Raw genomic sequence first — 14,640 nt, forward strand, 5'->3', positions numbered from 1 at the left:
GGGGGGGGGGGGGGGGGGGGGGGATCAGGAGGGTTTACCTCCTCGAGAGAAATATTGAGGATTTTTTTTTTTTATTTCGTTGGGAGATTTTTTTTGGATTGGTGAAGGCCGATTTTAGCCGTCAATAGTTGGGGATCGGCTGAGTCGAATTGAACGATTTTTTTTTCATTTCGAAGGTATTTTTTGGGGCTTGAAAATGAGACGGGACTCGATCAAATCGCATCGTTAGCTCCGGAGCTATTGGCGATTTGAGAAGGTCGAAACTGAGAAGAATTAATTACAGAGGCGAGTAAAATGAACCGTTTTAGGGAGTCAATAACTAGAGATCGGCTGAGGGAATTTCAATAGTTCATTTCAAAGCCCATTTTTCAGGCTTCAAAACAAGACCTGACTCGTCCCAATCCCATCGTTTAATCATGAGATATTGATTTTAGAATGTCTACTCAACTTCCCTTTCTTAATTAATTTTAAAAAAAATAGAATTCAGGGAATTTTGAGGGCAGAAGCTTGGGGGGCGGTAATGATAACTCAAATCAATGACTCATAAACTTTCCCCACAAATAAAACATAAAAAACAACCCATTTTACCCCAACACATTCAAAAAAATAATAAAATCGGTTTTGAGGAAAATTCGTTTTTCAGCTGAAACTCTGGAAATAATGGGGCAAAATGGGCTGTCCTTTTTTTAATTCGTGGGTACATTTTCCGATGTGAAGGATAAGTAAGTGAATGGTCCGTTTTGCCCCGGTATTAGTTAAATTATGGGGAAGATGTTTTTTTTAGATTGAGTTTTTGGAGTTTTTAGATTTTTTTAGCGGAATTTTTTGAGTGGAAGGGTTTGTGGAGAATTTTTCATGGGATTGAATAATGAATTGAATTTGCTTGCAGGGCAAGGTCGAGTACTTCGTGAAATGGAAGGGCTGGAGTAAAAAGTGGAACACGTGGGAGCCAGAGGAGAATATTCTCGATGTGAGGCTAATTGAGCTGTACGAGGAGAGCCAGAAAGGGAGTGATGTTGCACCAAGGAGGCCCAGAAGAGCAGACACACGATATAATGTAATGATTGATTACGATTAATCATCTTGCGAGAGGAAATAAAATTTTCCAGAGTCTCTGGAGCTCTAGAGACGAATTTTCTTGATCAATTCTAAACTTCTGGTGTAATTTCGTGAATATCTCGAGAGGAAAGGGGTTTGGAGAAAAATGTGAAGAGGGATTTTTGGAGGAAATTAAATTTCCCACAAAAAATGCCTCTTGATATTTTTTGATTGAACGACTTCTTCCTGAGATAATAGCAAAATGAGAATTTGTTTTCAGTTAAATTAGATAATTGTTTGTTAATTCTCTCGTTATTTCGTGAAAATAAAATAAATAATTGGTAAATTAATCAATCTCCTCTTCAACAGGAACAAATCCTAGCGAATCTAGTGGTGGAAGAGGAGCCAGGTGGGGACGAGAGAGTGGGTGAAGACAGTCAGGACGAGTCAGGAAGTACCTCAGCCCAGCGATTGAATCCAGTCCCAGACGAGGACACGATCGCCAGTTCCCTGGATGGACACGAGTCCCCAACGCCCCCAGACCTATCAGTATCAGCTTTCAGTGTCGACTCGGACAGCTCCAACAGCAGTGTCGACATACCTCTGTTACCCAGGCGAGAGCCAGGGATCAAGAGGAAGTCGGAAGTTCTGAGTAAAGAGTCTGGAAAAATTGGCATCACCATCACCACTAGTCCCAGCAGTGGAGGCAGCAGTCCTCCACCCAGCAAATTACCGAGGTTGTTGCCACTCAAGGGAAATGCCACGTCTTCTTCTTATCATGTGAGTGAGATTATGGGGATTTTAGTGGGAAATAAGATTTTTTTTGCATTTTCTGGAGGAATTTCAAGTGATTCTCCTGTGGCTTGACTGAGGGATTTTTCAGGGGAACTTTATAGGGAAGGATTCAGGGAAAGGGGAGGATTTTTTAGAGCTTCAGAAAGGGGTTTTGAGAATTTTTTTTCAATTTCTTCGGATGACTTGGGGAATTCTAATTTTTTTTTGGGAAATGGGGAATTCTAGGGGGTGGAGGGGGTTTAGGGGTGAGGGTGGCGATGGGAGAGGGGCTTTAGAGATGCAGAAAGGTTGTTTGAGAATTTTTTAATGAAAAGAAAAAATTTTTGTCATTTTTTTGGAGGAATTCAAAAGATTCTTCTTGTGAATTGAATGAGGAATTCTAGGGGCAGGAGGGGGTTAGGGGAGAGGGTGGGAGAGGATTTTCAGAGATGATAAAACGTGGTTTGAGAATTTTTTGATAAAAATTGTAGAAATGAAAACTAGAGACAGTTTTTTCCTTTTTTTAAAGGAATTTGAAGGTTTTTTCTTGTGAATTGAATGGAGAATTCTAGGGGAGAGGATGGGAGAGGACTTAAAAAATCTACCGACCAAAAATCACCCCTAATCCCTCGTATTTTGCAGAATCACAAAGTGAACGGGAGAAGGCCCTCGTCTTCTTCAGTGAAGTCGACCCCAGACGAGCCCTCGCCAGCAGTACCAACGACCCCGGCGCCAGCAGTCCAAGACAAAAAGCGTCCCGAGGCTGATGTGCCCCACGGCCCTCCGCCCTCCCTCCCTCGGGCACCGCCACTGCCCTCGTCCCCCCAGCTGGACACCCCCCTGGAGCACCCACCGAAGAAACGACCCCTCGATAAACTCGAAAAATCCAATGGTGTGACGGACACAAATGGCCACAAATCCCCATCGCCCACAGACGTCTACACCAACAACAACAGGTTAATGTCAATTGTCAATGGACATCACAACAACAATCCCACATCCATCAAATCCCCGGAGCTGATCAAACCTGAGGACTACAAACCTCTCAGTCCAGGCACTGACTACTGGCACTCGATCACTCCTGTTGCTGATCAAGTATTTATCACTGATGTCACTGTTAATTTGAAAACTGTGACGATTAGGGAGTGCAAGACTGAGAAGGGCTTCTTCCGGGAGAGGGACCCCAAGAGTGATGTGTACTGAGGGGGAGGGGGAGGGAGAAGATGAAGTGGTGGGAATTAACGATGAAGGGAAAGAATTGATTGATCAACTGAGCTTGGGACACGGTTTTTTGGGGCTCAAAGGGGCAGAACGGGGGTTAGGGGAAAATGTCAGAAGACATTTTTTGTGGGGAATTTAATTCTCTGGAAACAATGTCTTGTGACATTTTCTTCTGAAACCACTCGTGACCGGGGTAATCTCGAATTTTAGTGAGAAGAAAATGGATTGATCACACCACTTCACTTTGGAATTAATTCGAGAGCATTTATTGGGGGTATTGAGGGTTCAGGAAGAGGTGAGGTAGCTTATTCGTTGATTAATGGGACTTTCAAACGAATAGTCAATCACTGTTTTTGGAAATTGAAATTTTTTATCGAAGGAGGATTTTTATCGCGAATTCAGTTGCAAAAACGAATTGGAAAGAGTTTTTCCTTCAGTCGGGGATATCTCAGAAGGGGCCAATTTTATCAAAAAATCTCATACGATGTTTTTTGTGCAGAATTAAATTCCCCGCAAAAAAATTCTTCTGACAATTGCCTCTAGGTCCCCTCATTCCCAAGTTATTCACGATTTTATCCCTGAGAAATCTCTCAAATCATGAATTTTTCTCATTTTTTCTTCAAAAATGGTTTCAAATCATCAATCAACGCATAATTAATCATCTCAATTAATTAACAAAGACCATTAATCGACGAATCACCCACCAAACCACAAAAATAAATTCTAAGAATGAAATTCAACGGATTAATTGTAAATATAAATTATTTTCACACTGAAAAAAAAGTAAAAATTCGATGTTAAAATCACCTCTCGAATCATTGTTTTTCATTAAAATAGACAAAACCGAAGGGTAATTGTTATTATAATTTTTTTTAATTATTGAAGATGTTTTTCAAGTATTAAACGAGAATTTCGAATTTTTTTAATCATTATTTTGTATATAAAAGAGGGCTTCATAGTTCTAGAGCGCGATCTGAGGGGCGTAAGTCCTCGTGGAAATTGTAAACATTATTTTTTTCAAGGCATTTGGGCTTTTACAACCGTTTTTCAACGAACACATCCCAAAAATCACTTTTTAATTCATTTTTTTAAATAATTGAAATGAAGACAATTCATTTTTAAAGATAACTCCTCTCCCACTGAAGACACCTCATTAATTCTTTCATTAGATAGCCCAGAAAATGTCTGTGGATTTGAAAAAAAAATGGTTGCCTATTTTGCCCCAGGGGTTCCAGAGAAAATTAGGAAAAACGAAAATCGAAGAAATTTCGTTTTTCTCAATTGTTCAGGGAACCACTGGGGCAAAAGGGTTTTTTTTTTTTAAATGATCGGAAATTTCCACGGCTTCCTGATGAGATGATTTTTATTTGGGTGCAGGGAGGACTTCCTGGGCTAATCGAATTTTCAGGGAATGGGGGTTGACTTATTCTCTTCATTTCATCGAATTTCTCAACAAACGCAATAGATGATAATCAGGACGATTTCACCTGCGAATTGTTTATTATGTATCCTTAGAAAGGTGTCATTGAAGTTGTTTTTGTCAGTCGATTTTAAGTAGTTGTTGGAGTTTTATAGAGCGAGGAAAAACGAGTGGAATTATTTTATTTAGTTTTTCGGAGGATCGTTGACTTCTGTTTCTCGTTGAGTTTCAAGTTATTTTTCATTCGAATGGGGATTTTGTGAGCATATCGTGAGAGGGGAGATGCAAAAGTGGTGAATCTCGAGGGGCTGGGGATGTTCAAGTGGTTTTCCAACGGAATTGTTGAATATAATTGATGATTAAGTCTAATTTTTTCAAGTCACTAATGTCACACGATCACAATTTGATAAACGCACTGATGAATAATTACGACTCTTTGTTTAAAATTTGATTGGCATTGTCATGTGAAAATACAACTGTTAAACTAAAACTACTAATTAATAAATGGGAGAGACGTGCGGCAACTCAGAAGAGAATTTTCCAACGAACATAATGAGCCCAGTGACATTGAAATCGGACGAAACGAGTGACTTTAATAAACGTTAATAGACTGAATAATTAGTTGTATTCAGACATCTCAACGGATGACTGTTGATATTTATTGAATCGATGAATTCCTGTTGTGTTACATTCACCTGAACTTTATGAATCCCAGTCAAGTCGAATTTGTCGATTTGTTAATTATGATATTATCTCAATAACTGGTGGTTTAGGAGAAATTGTCGAGAGACTTTTTTTGTAGAAAATTTCCTGATCTACGGAAAATATCTTTTGATATTTTCTCGTTAAACCAATAATGACTGAGATAATAGCGTATTTAAGTAGTGGCTTGCAAATGTTAAATTAAGTTAAACATGGAGACTTGATCATTCATGCTATTATCTCCAAGAATACCAAGTTTACCACAGTTTTTGAGATTTTTGGCCATTTTTAATGCAACACAACAGAAAATTATCGATTGAATCAACAGTAATTGTCTCTTGAACCCCCCCAGACCAATCACGACCAATTGTTAAAAAAACAACCCAAGAGACGAGAACATCTCGAGAACTTTATTCAAATAAATAAAGATCGAATGAAAAATGATGAAAAATACGTATACACACAGTGTGTGACACTCGTGCACTTTCAAAACCAGTTAATCCGTGATATAGTTGATTATAAATTTAAAAAACAACAAATAGATTGTAAAAAACCACTGCAAAAAGACGAGAGAGAAATGCAAAATCATGTACGATGCTTATTTATTATGAATAACGAATGCCGAATTTTTAGGTTTTTACAGTAAATAGAATAGTATTATGTGCGTGTACTCGATACCATTGCGACGACACAACAATAACAGCATTTATTAATCAATTGGCTCCGTTATTACGAAGAACCAAAGAGTAATGCCCCAGCGGAAACCACCGAAAGCCAAATTATCTGAATTATCTCGAGGGCCTGACCAACTACAGCTCCAAGCTCTGGCTCATCAGACAGCCAGGGAAATTTCCGATGATTTTCAAAAAAACGAAACCCATTTAGTCCTGATGGTTTTTTAAAAACCGTCGGAATAAGATTTGTCCAACGGTTTCAGTCGTCTTGACCCGTACCTGAGTTTTTTAGGAATATCTCCAAATCTAAGGGAGATAACGCAATTTTCATAATGACCTTTTTTGTAGCCCTTAATTTGTTCTACAAAAAAGGCTCTAACAATAATTTTGCTATCTCCCCTAGATTTCGAGTTATTCATTGAAAACTGGCCAACAGTCAAAATCGACTTTGAGTTTTACCATTTCGCTACTGAAATATCTCAAATATCTCAAGATCACGACGATATAAAGCACTTTATTTTTTAATGATTTCGTCGGAAATTTCCGGAGCTTCAAAATGCAAAAAAAATCGTCTTTCTAGCCCCAATAGCTCCCGAGATAATGATCATTTTGTGAAAGAATCACATTTCACGAGAAACAATTTTTGACATTGGATTGATAAACGGATAAAACAGTGAAAAAATTCAATCAAACTGAGGAATCGTCAATGACAATGGATGAATGACGAAGTAATTGTTGTAATGTATAATTGTAAATGAGGATGATGAATCCAACTGTAAAAAGTGTAAATAAAGATGATAAATTTCCTTCCGAGTCATAAGCGGAAATGGGTAAAAACTAAATGTAGATTTTTCTTTAATTAATTGATATTTAGTTGACTTGTAAATAAATAAATATCATCGAGTGTAAGTTGTAAAGACTAGGGGTGAGAGGGGGTAACTGTCCTCTGGGATTTTTAATGAGTTTATTTTTCAATCACTGATCATTAATTCTTTATTATCATTGAGAATAGACTGTGCGTACCTTCGATTATTTTGTTTTCTGTACTTATAGAGCAAATCATTATTGTATTGATGATTGAGAGGATGCAGTTGATAGTACACGTACCACATGATCGCGTATTAAAATGATATGTAAAACCCCGGTAGTACCAAATCCAACAGTAATTTTAGTTCTGTCTGGTACAGATTCCTTATATTTCAATAAAAATCATTATCTTGAAGACCTTCGACATGTTTTATTTCCCTCAGAAAACAGTTTCCCATTTCCTGGGTCGATAAATCAATTGGCACGAGGAGTGAGTCGTGATAATTGAATTGAAGTGATCAAAGAAAAATTGATTAACTGAGTTTGGGGCACGGTTTTTTGGGGCTCAAAGGGGCAGAACGGGGGTTAGGGAAAAATGTCAAGAGACATTTTTGTGGGGAATTTAATTCTCTAGAAAAAGTGTCTTGTGACATTTTCTTCTGAAGCCACTCGTGACCGGGATAATCTCGAATTTTAGTGAGAAGAAAATGGATTGATCACACCACTTCACTTTGGAATTAATTCGAGAGCATTTATTGGGGGTATTGAGGGTTCAGGAAGAGGTGAGGTAGTTTATTCGTTGATTAATGGGACTTTCAAACGAGTAGTCAATCACTGTTTTTGGAAATTGAAATTTTTTATTGAAGGAGAAGGATTTTTATCACTAATTCAATTGCAAAAACAATTTGGAAAGAGTTTTTCCTTCAGTCGGGCATATCTCAGAAGGGTCCAGTTTTATCAAAAAATCTCATACGATGTTTTTTGTGCGGAATTAAATTCCCCGCAAAAAAAATCTTTTGACAATTTCCTCTAGATCCACTCATTCCCAAGATACTCACGATTTTATCCCTGAGAAATCTCTCAAATCATGAATTTTTCTCATTTTTTCTTCAAAAATGATTTTAAATCATCAATCAAAGCATAACTAATCATCTCAATTAATTAACAAAGGCCATTAATCAACGAATCACCCACCAAACCGCAAAAACAAATTCTAAGAATGAAATTCAACGAATTGATTGTAAATAGAAATTATTTTCCCACTGGAAAAAAAGTAGAAATTCGATGTTAAAATCACCTCTCGAATCATCATGGTGATTGAATTGTCCTAATGACAATAATATTTAAATCAGCCGCTGAGAGTGCAATGCCACCTAGTGACATCCAATCAACATTCGTATCGTGTCTCCCCCATCAGTGCCTGAGCGACAATAAACCTGTGAAGCCCTCCCGCATTATCACGCGGAAATAATTCTCCTCTTGCCCATTGACTCCCAGTATCGGCCAAAAAAATATCCCACTGAAAAGAAAATAAATAACACTCACCAATCGTGTGGTCGAAGGTGTATGTGTGGACTCCTGGTGCCATATGTACAGCAGAAATAATCAGCGATATGTGGATAAAACCACAGGAGGTCCTCCTCGCAAATGCATTCTGGTAACAAATCCAAATATTTGATCTTTTCATTACAACTGCCACAACATAATCAAGTGTTTACATACCGTCGTGTGTCAAAGACAGCTGACGTCAAAAAAAATAATTGCAACACTCGTAACCCATCCGCTCCGATATACTCCATTAGATGAAAAAAAAAATTTTTTTTCTACGCAATTATCATATTTTTTTTTAGTATTTGAGGAAAAAAATTGTAGGGAAATTTTTTTTTTTCATGTTTGACCCTTGTGACCCTTACGAAAATTTTGAGGTTATGTCATAGGGGGTGTTCAGTTATAAAATAACGACTTGTTATTACATAAGAGGAAAACAATTGAAAAAAAAATTTTTTTTTGTCTGACCCTTGTGACCCTTACGAAGCATTTGAGGTTGGGTCGTAGAGGGCTGGAGGGAGGGCGCGTTAAATTGAAAAATCACGACCGATATTACACGAGAAAAAAAAAATTTTCAATTTTTTTTTCATGTCTGACCCTTACGACCCTTACGAAGCTTTCAAGGTTGTGTCGTGCAGGGTTGGGCGGAAGGGGCGTTTGACGAAAAAATAACGACTCAATATTACATAAGAGGGAAAAATTTGACAAACAAAAAATTTTCATGTGTGACCCTTGCGACCCTTACAAAACTTTTGAGGTCGTGTCATCAGGAGTTAGGGGAGGGTGTGTTCAAATGAAAAATAATGACTGGATATATAAAGATAAAAAAATTGAAAAAAAAAATGTTTTCGTGTCTGGCCCTTGCAACCCTTACGCAGCCTTTGAGGTTGTTATGGGGGTTGGAAGGAGAGATGCGTAAGAAATAGTAAAACTCACCTGATATTATCGCAGGGTAACGGAGGCAGCCACTGTCTACTTCGTTCTCCAGCGGCGGAAGGGCCATGGTAAGACAAAGGGCCTGTCTTCGATCCTCGTTGGGACCTTAGACAGCGTCTTTGATACCAAACCTCCGCCGTTTAGAATTCTGCATCAAACTCCATCGTCAGAGGTTTATTGGGGTAAGTTGTATCATCATCCCGGGGTTATCCTGGGTGCCTGGGGAGATAAGGGACTAGGGTCAGGCTCATTGGAAAGTTGAGAAAATTTCCGGTGGATTGAAAAAAAAAATGATTGTGATTGGCTGACGGACGCTCAGTTGAACGTCCGACATTCGTCTAACGCGACATAACGCGGAAATTTCGCCCTATCGACATAATATACATGACCACGACATGAACGTCCGCGTTGAGATTTTACGGACGTCCGTCGAACGTTCATAAATTGAGGTTGAATAGACGTTCGTTGATCATAAAATGAACGTCCATCATGATATATCAGGAACATCATCAAACGTCCAAAAATGAAACAGACGTCCCTACGACGTCCATTCGCGTGGACTTGCTCTTGTACCCCCTAACTTTTCAACGAGCCCCCCTCCCTCCCCCAAATGGAAAAAAACCACATGAAAAACGTAAAAATTCTCCAGTAGTGGCATGTTCTCTCACTTACGAGGAGATCCTCCAGGACTGGGAGTGGCTCCAATCCAACTTGATGGACACCCTGAAGTCCTTCGACACAGAGGACGAGATAACCGAATTCGTATGTTGTAAAATTCAATCAATAATCGCGAACAATGTCCCCGACTGTCAATTCGCGGAGGAAGAGGATCCGGAGTCCTTCAAAACCGCGTCCTTTACGTTTCACCAGCTATTCGGTCTCCCCAGTGACGACAAACTCGTCAACTACTACTCATGTAGCTACTGGAAGGGCCGTTTGCCCCGTCAGGGTTGGTTGTACCTGTCCGTCAACCACATGTGCTTTTACGCGTACATCCTCACGAAGGAAACAAAGTTGATAATCCGTTGGGCGGATATCATTGAGCTAGGGAAGACCAATTCCCTTCTCTTTCCGGACAGCATTCGCGTCGCGACTCGCGATAACAAGGAGCACTACTTCAGCATGTTCCTCCGTAAGTCTGAGACTTACTCACTGATGGAACAGCTGACGAACATCGCGATGAAGCGGCTCATCGACGAGAAGAGTGGCTTCAATGAGGATCGCGACCTCCTGCACAAGCTATCCAAAAACGTCTCGAAGAAGAAACCCTTTCTCAAACGCGATCTAGACGCGCGTGCGCATTCTGAGGCTTATCGTCTTCAGTTTCGGCTGCCGGTTACCGAGAAGCTCGACGGTTGCATAGACGCCACCCTCTGGACACCGTACGACAAGCATGACGTCTGGGGGAAGATCTTTCTCTCCCAGAACTATCTGTGCTTCGAGTCCCGCGTCCGCCAGCTGGTGAGCCTGGTCATTCCTCTGCGGGAGGTCCAGCTGGTCGAAGCCGCGGATCAGTCCCCGATGTCCTCGAACACCACTGACAAGTCCATAATTGTAACGACCCCGCGGTCCTTCTTCCTCTTCGCACAAATCCAAGACCGCGACTTCGTTGTCCAAAAGATATCTGAGCTCCTCGCCAAGACTAGATTGAACTCGCCGTCTGCTGGTGCTGCTCCTCCGGCGACGAAATCCTGGGCCCCCCAGCCCCCCCTCATGACCCTTTTCAAGGCCCCGTTGAGCCCCGAAGCATCCATAAAGCAGGAAGCCAAAGAGAAACAGTGGGAGATTCACTTTACGGAATTTGGTCGCGGGATCACCATCTACAGGACGACGGAAACCGCCAAGTTGGTGATTCAGGGGGTTCCGCAGACCCTCAGGGGGGAGGTATGGCTGACCTTCTCCGGGGCGATCAACGAGATGGCGATGAATCCCGGTCTCTACAAGTCCCTAGTAGATCAGTCCATAGGAAGAGCTTGCCAAGCTAACGAGGAGATCGAGAGGGACCTTCACAGGTCGTTACCCGAGCACCCGGCGTTCCAATCGGACACCGGAATCAGTGCCCTCCGAAGGGTCCTCTCAGCTTACGCCTGCAGAAACCCCCAGATCGGTTACTGTCAAGCCATGAACATCGTCGCCTCGGTCCTTTTGATCTACTGCTCAGAGGAGTCGGCTTTCTGGCAACTCTGCAACGTCTGCGAGTCCCTCTTACCTGATTACTACGATCGAAGGGTGGTCGGGGCACTCGTGGACCAAGGCCTCCTGGAGGAGCTCGCCGCGGAACACCTACCCACACTCCACGCGAAGCTTCAGGAACTCGGTTTGATCCGAGTAATCTCCTTGTCCTGGTTCCTCACAATCTTCCTCAGTGTTATGCCCACGGGCAGCGCCGTCAACATCATGGACTGCTTCTTCTACGACGGGGCCAAGGTTATCTTCCAGATCGCGTTGACGGTGCTTGAGTGGAATCAGGAGAAGCTTCTCAACTGTCGCGATGACGGCGAAGCCATGCAGATCCTGACGGACTACCTCGGAGGGGTCTTCAACGACGAGGGACCGGTCCTGCCGAGGCCCGTGGACTCGGCGATTCCCCCAAGAAGCATCTCCGTTCAGACTCTGATCTACGAGGCCTACTCCAGGTACGGAACCCTGACGATCGGGCGGATCGAACGACTGAGGTTGAAGCATCGGTTACGGGTGGTGCAGCATTTGGAAGAGGGGATCGAGAAGAACGTCATCAGGAGTGTGATTGTTGACAAATATATGACGGCAGATGAGCTCCAGGAGCTGCTCAGTCTCGTCCGCGAGGAGCTCATGAGCCAACGGAAGTCGGAGCCTGATCGCTATGATCCGACCCAACCACCTTACGAGGCATATCGAGTGGACTTTGAACTCTTCAGGATTCTCTTCGGGGGACTGTCGCCCTGGGGCAAGTGCTCCCAGGCTGAGTCCCTCGCGGCGAGGCTCTTCCGGCTCATGGACCGGAATCGCGACGGCTACCTGAACTTTCGGGAGGTGGTGCAAGCGATCGGCATCACCTCGACGGCGGACGCGGCGCAGAGACTCAAGCTGTTGTATACTCTTCACCTGCCGCCATTGCTGTCACCAGCGGACATCGACTCGCCGACGCATTCCGACGGGGCAGAGGTCGCTGCGGAGGCCACTGACTTCTTTGATACCATGGAGCAGAGCTTCGGATCCCTGGACCTGTCGGTCAGTGCTGCTGAGGAACCAGATGGCAACCTGAGTAGATCAGCTAGTGTGAATTCCCAGAAGGAGGAGAGCTGGGAGGTTCAGAGCATGGGCAGTCTCAGGTCCATGCTGGACTCCAAGGACAGCCCGCTGGAGATGAAGAATGTGCCGAAAATGAGTCAGAGGCACTTTATAGCGCTGTGGAAAACACTCTATGACATGTTTCCAACTCAGCCGGAGGAGCAGGAGATTTATCACTCTATCGCATCGATAGGTCAGTATATGATCGAATTCATCATTAGAGAAATCAGGATCAGATATGAAGTTAGAGGGGAAATTATTGAATTCTAGTCATAAAATCATATTCATGACCATGATCTCAAATTTATGATCACAATCGTAAAATCATATCCGTAATTTTGAATTTTTTAATTTTTGAACTAAGATACGGACCATAAGATCATAATCCGGATCATATAATCATAACGGTTATTATCAATTCATAATACCAATCATAAAATCATGAATACGACCATAAAATCATAATCATACCCATGAAGTCATGATCTTGACCATAAAATAATACTGTAGTAAAATCATGACGATCATGAGCTCATGATACCCCCCATAAATTATGATAATACTCGTTAAATCATATTGAAGAGTTCATGAGTTCATAATCATGACCATAAAATCATAATTATACCCATGAAGTCATGATCTTGACCATAAAATAATACTGTAATAAAATCATGACGATCATGGGCTCATGATATCCCCCATAAATTATGATAATACTCGTTAAATCATATTGATGAGTTCATGAGTTCATAATCATGACCATAAAATCATAATCCTCATCACAGAATCATGATGATAATCAAGATTTCAGAATTATGAAATCATAGCAATGATCGTAAAATCATACTCGGTCATAAAATCAGAATTCCGACCATGAAATCATTATGATTGTGGGGTCAGCCTATAATTCCGTGCCAATATAATCACAGGTACATTATTGCTGCAACTTGGAGACGTGGGAAAGAAATTCTATGGCGAGAGGGAGGAGTCAGAGGACAGTCTGCTCATAGCAGCCTCAAAAGTTCAGACCGGGTCTCAAATTCAGAGAGTGAGTTCATAAAAAAATTCTCTTGATCTAATTGAGCTACGGAGGCCGTTTTTTTTTCATTTTGGCGGAAATTTTCCGATCTATTGATTGGGATGGGAAGCAGACCCCCGTTTTGGGGGGAAATTTGAATGTGATTTTTGGTTCTAGTCACCCGATCGCAATGGAAACCCTTCGACATCTTCATCAGCTGATCCCGACTGGGCAATTTCAGTTGAGCAGTTTTTAGCGTCCGCCCTCAATGGTGCACCCATCACCGATTTTTTCAGCAAAAGGGCCAATCTCCTCGAGGCCATTGCGACACTGAGAAATAGGCGATTCAATCGTGTGCACTCGTTGGCAGATACGCCAGTACTTAAAGTGTGACACAGGCCCATTATCGATGTTTAATTGCATCATTTATCGAGGGTAAACAGACTATTCGAGTAATTAATAATAAATAATATCAACAGCATAATGAGAAGAGAATAGTAATAATCATGGGAATGCCAATCGTTGAATGTTAATTAGTAATTAGGTAATTAATCAGTGATTGATTAATCATTAATTAATTATTTACCAATTTTCGATTAGTGATTAATTGATTAATTCATCAAAAATAGTAATTAATTAATTAAAAATTAGTCGATTAATTAATGATTAATTAATTAATCATGAATTTAGTTTTTGTATGGAAAAATATTACGAAGTATTACGAAAAATTTCGCCTGTGGAATAATTAACGATTGGTAATTGATAATTTTTTACTGGTGCAAATTATAAATACTCAGGGTACCATAAATTTTTTTTTTCAGTGATTGAAAATTTTTTTTCAAAAATTTTGCGCACTGTTTCTAGGATCTATCTTCAGAACATTCGATAGTCTATATTTTATAGCTTTATATCAATGTGAATGAGACAATTATGTGATTAGAATTAACCGGCATAATTGAAAACAGAGAATTTATTTTTCATGGAATATGGAATATGCATCACAGGACATTTCTATCTGACGGAGATGAGGTCTCGCTCATTCGATAGATGAGAACATTGGAGGTGAAATGAAATAAAAAGGATTGCCCGTTTTGCCCCAGGAATATAGGAAAAATTGAAGTAAATTTGATTTTTTTTGGGTAAAAAAAATTTTCGGGGATATCTTGGGAAATACTGGGGCAAAATGGGGGCTTTTTTATTTATTTGTGGGGACAGTGGGGACCCCCCCCCCC

General features: G+C 41.1%; 2 protein-coding genes across 2 annotated transcripts in view; both read left to right on the forward strand.

Moving 5' to 3' along the window:
• Positions 1-3,959, forward strand: part of LOC107037390 (polycomb group protein Pc) — a 5,147-nt gene extending 1,188 nt beyond the window's left edge. The window contains exons 2-4 of the mRNA XM_015255923.2: positions 890-1,057; positions 1,408-1,818; positions 2,455-3,959. Of these exons, the coding sequence (XP_015111409.1) occupies positions 890-1,057; positions 1,408-1,818; positions 2,455-3,015 (1,140 nt within the window). The 3' untranslated portion in view covers positions 3,016-3,959. The remainder of the gene's footprint in view (positions 1-889; positions 1,058-1,407; positions 1,819-2,454) is intronic.
• Positions 3,960-8,078: 4,119 nt separating this feature from the next.
• Positions 8,079-13,999, forward strand: LOC107037389 (TBC1 domain family member 9). Its single transcript, XM_015255922.1, has 5 exons — positions 8,079-8,293; positions 9,136-9,302; positions 9,770-12,583; positions 13,320-13,438; positions 13,586-13,999. The coding sequence occupies exons 1-5, from the start codon at positions 8,250-8,252 to the stop codon at positions 13,799-13,801; spliced, it is 3,360 nt and encodes a 1,119-aa protein (XP_015111408.1). The 5' UTR covers positions 8,079-8,249; the 3' UTR covers positions 13,802-13,999.
• Positions 14,000-14,640: the final 641 nt, after the last annotated feature.

The sequence above is a fragment of the Diachasma alloeum genome, unplaced genomic scaffold, assembly GCF_001412515.2.
Source record: "Diachasma alloeum isolate Michigan unplaced genomic scaffold, Dall2.0 Dall_scaffold_00219, whole genome shotgun sequence".
NCBI classification, from domain to species: Eukaryota; Metazoa; Arthropoda; class Insecta; order Hymenoptera; family Braconidae; genus Diachasma; species Diachasma alloeum.

What these genes read in the sequence shown, in the direction of transcription:
- LOC107037389 (XM_015255922.1), top strand. Translation starts at nt 8,250, where the DNA reads ATGTGGATAAAACCACAGGAGGTCCTCCTCGCAAATGCATTCTG. An exon ending in CTCCTCGCAAATGCATTCTG is followed by an intron (nt 8,294 to 9,135) that starts GTAACAAATCCA and finishes ATATTATCGCAG; the next exon opens with GGTAACGGAGGCAGCCACTG. An exon ending in CCGGGTCTCAAATTCAGAGA is followed by an intron (nt 13,439 to 13,585) that starts GTGAGTTCATAA and finishes TTTTGGTTCTAG; the next exon opens with TCACCCGATCGCAATGGAAA.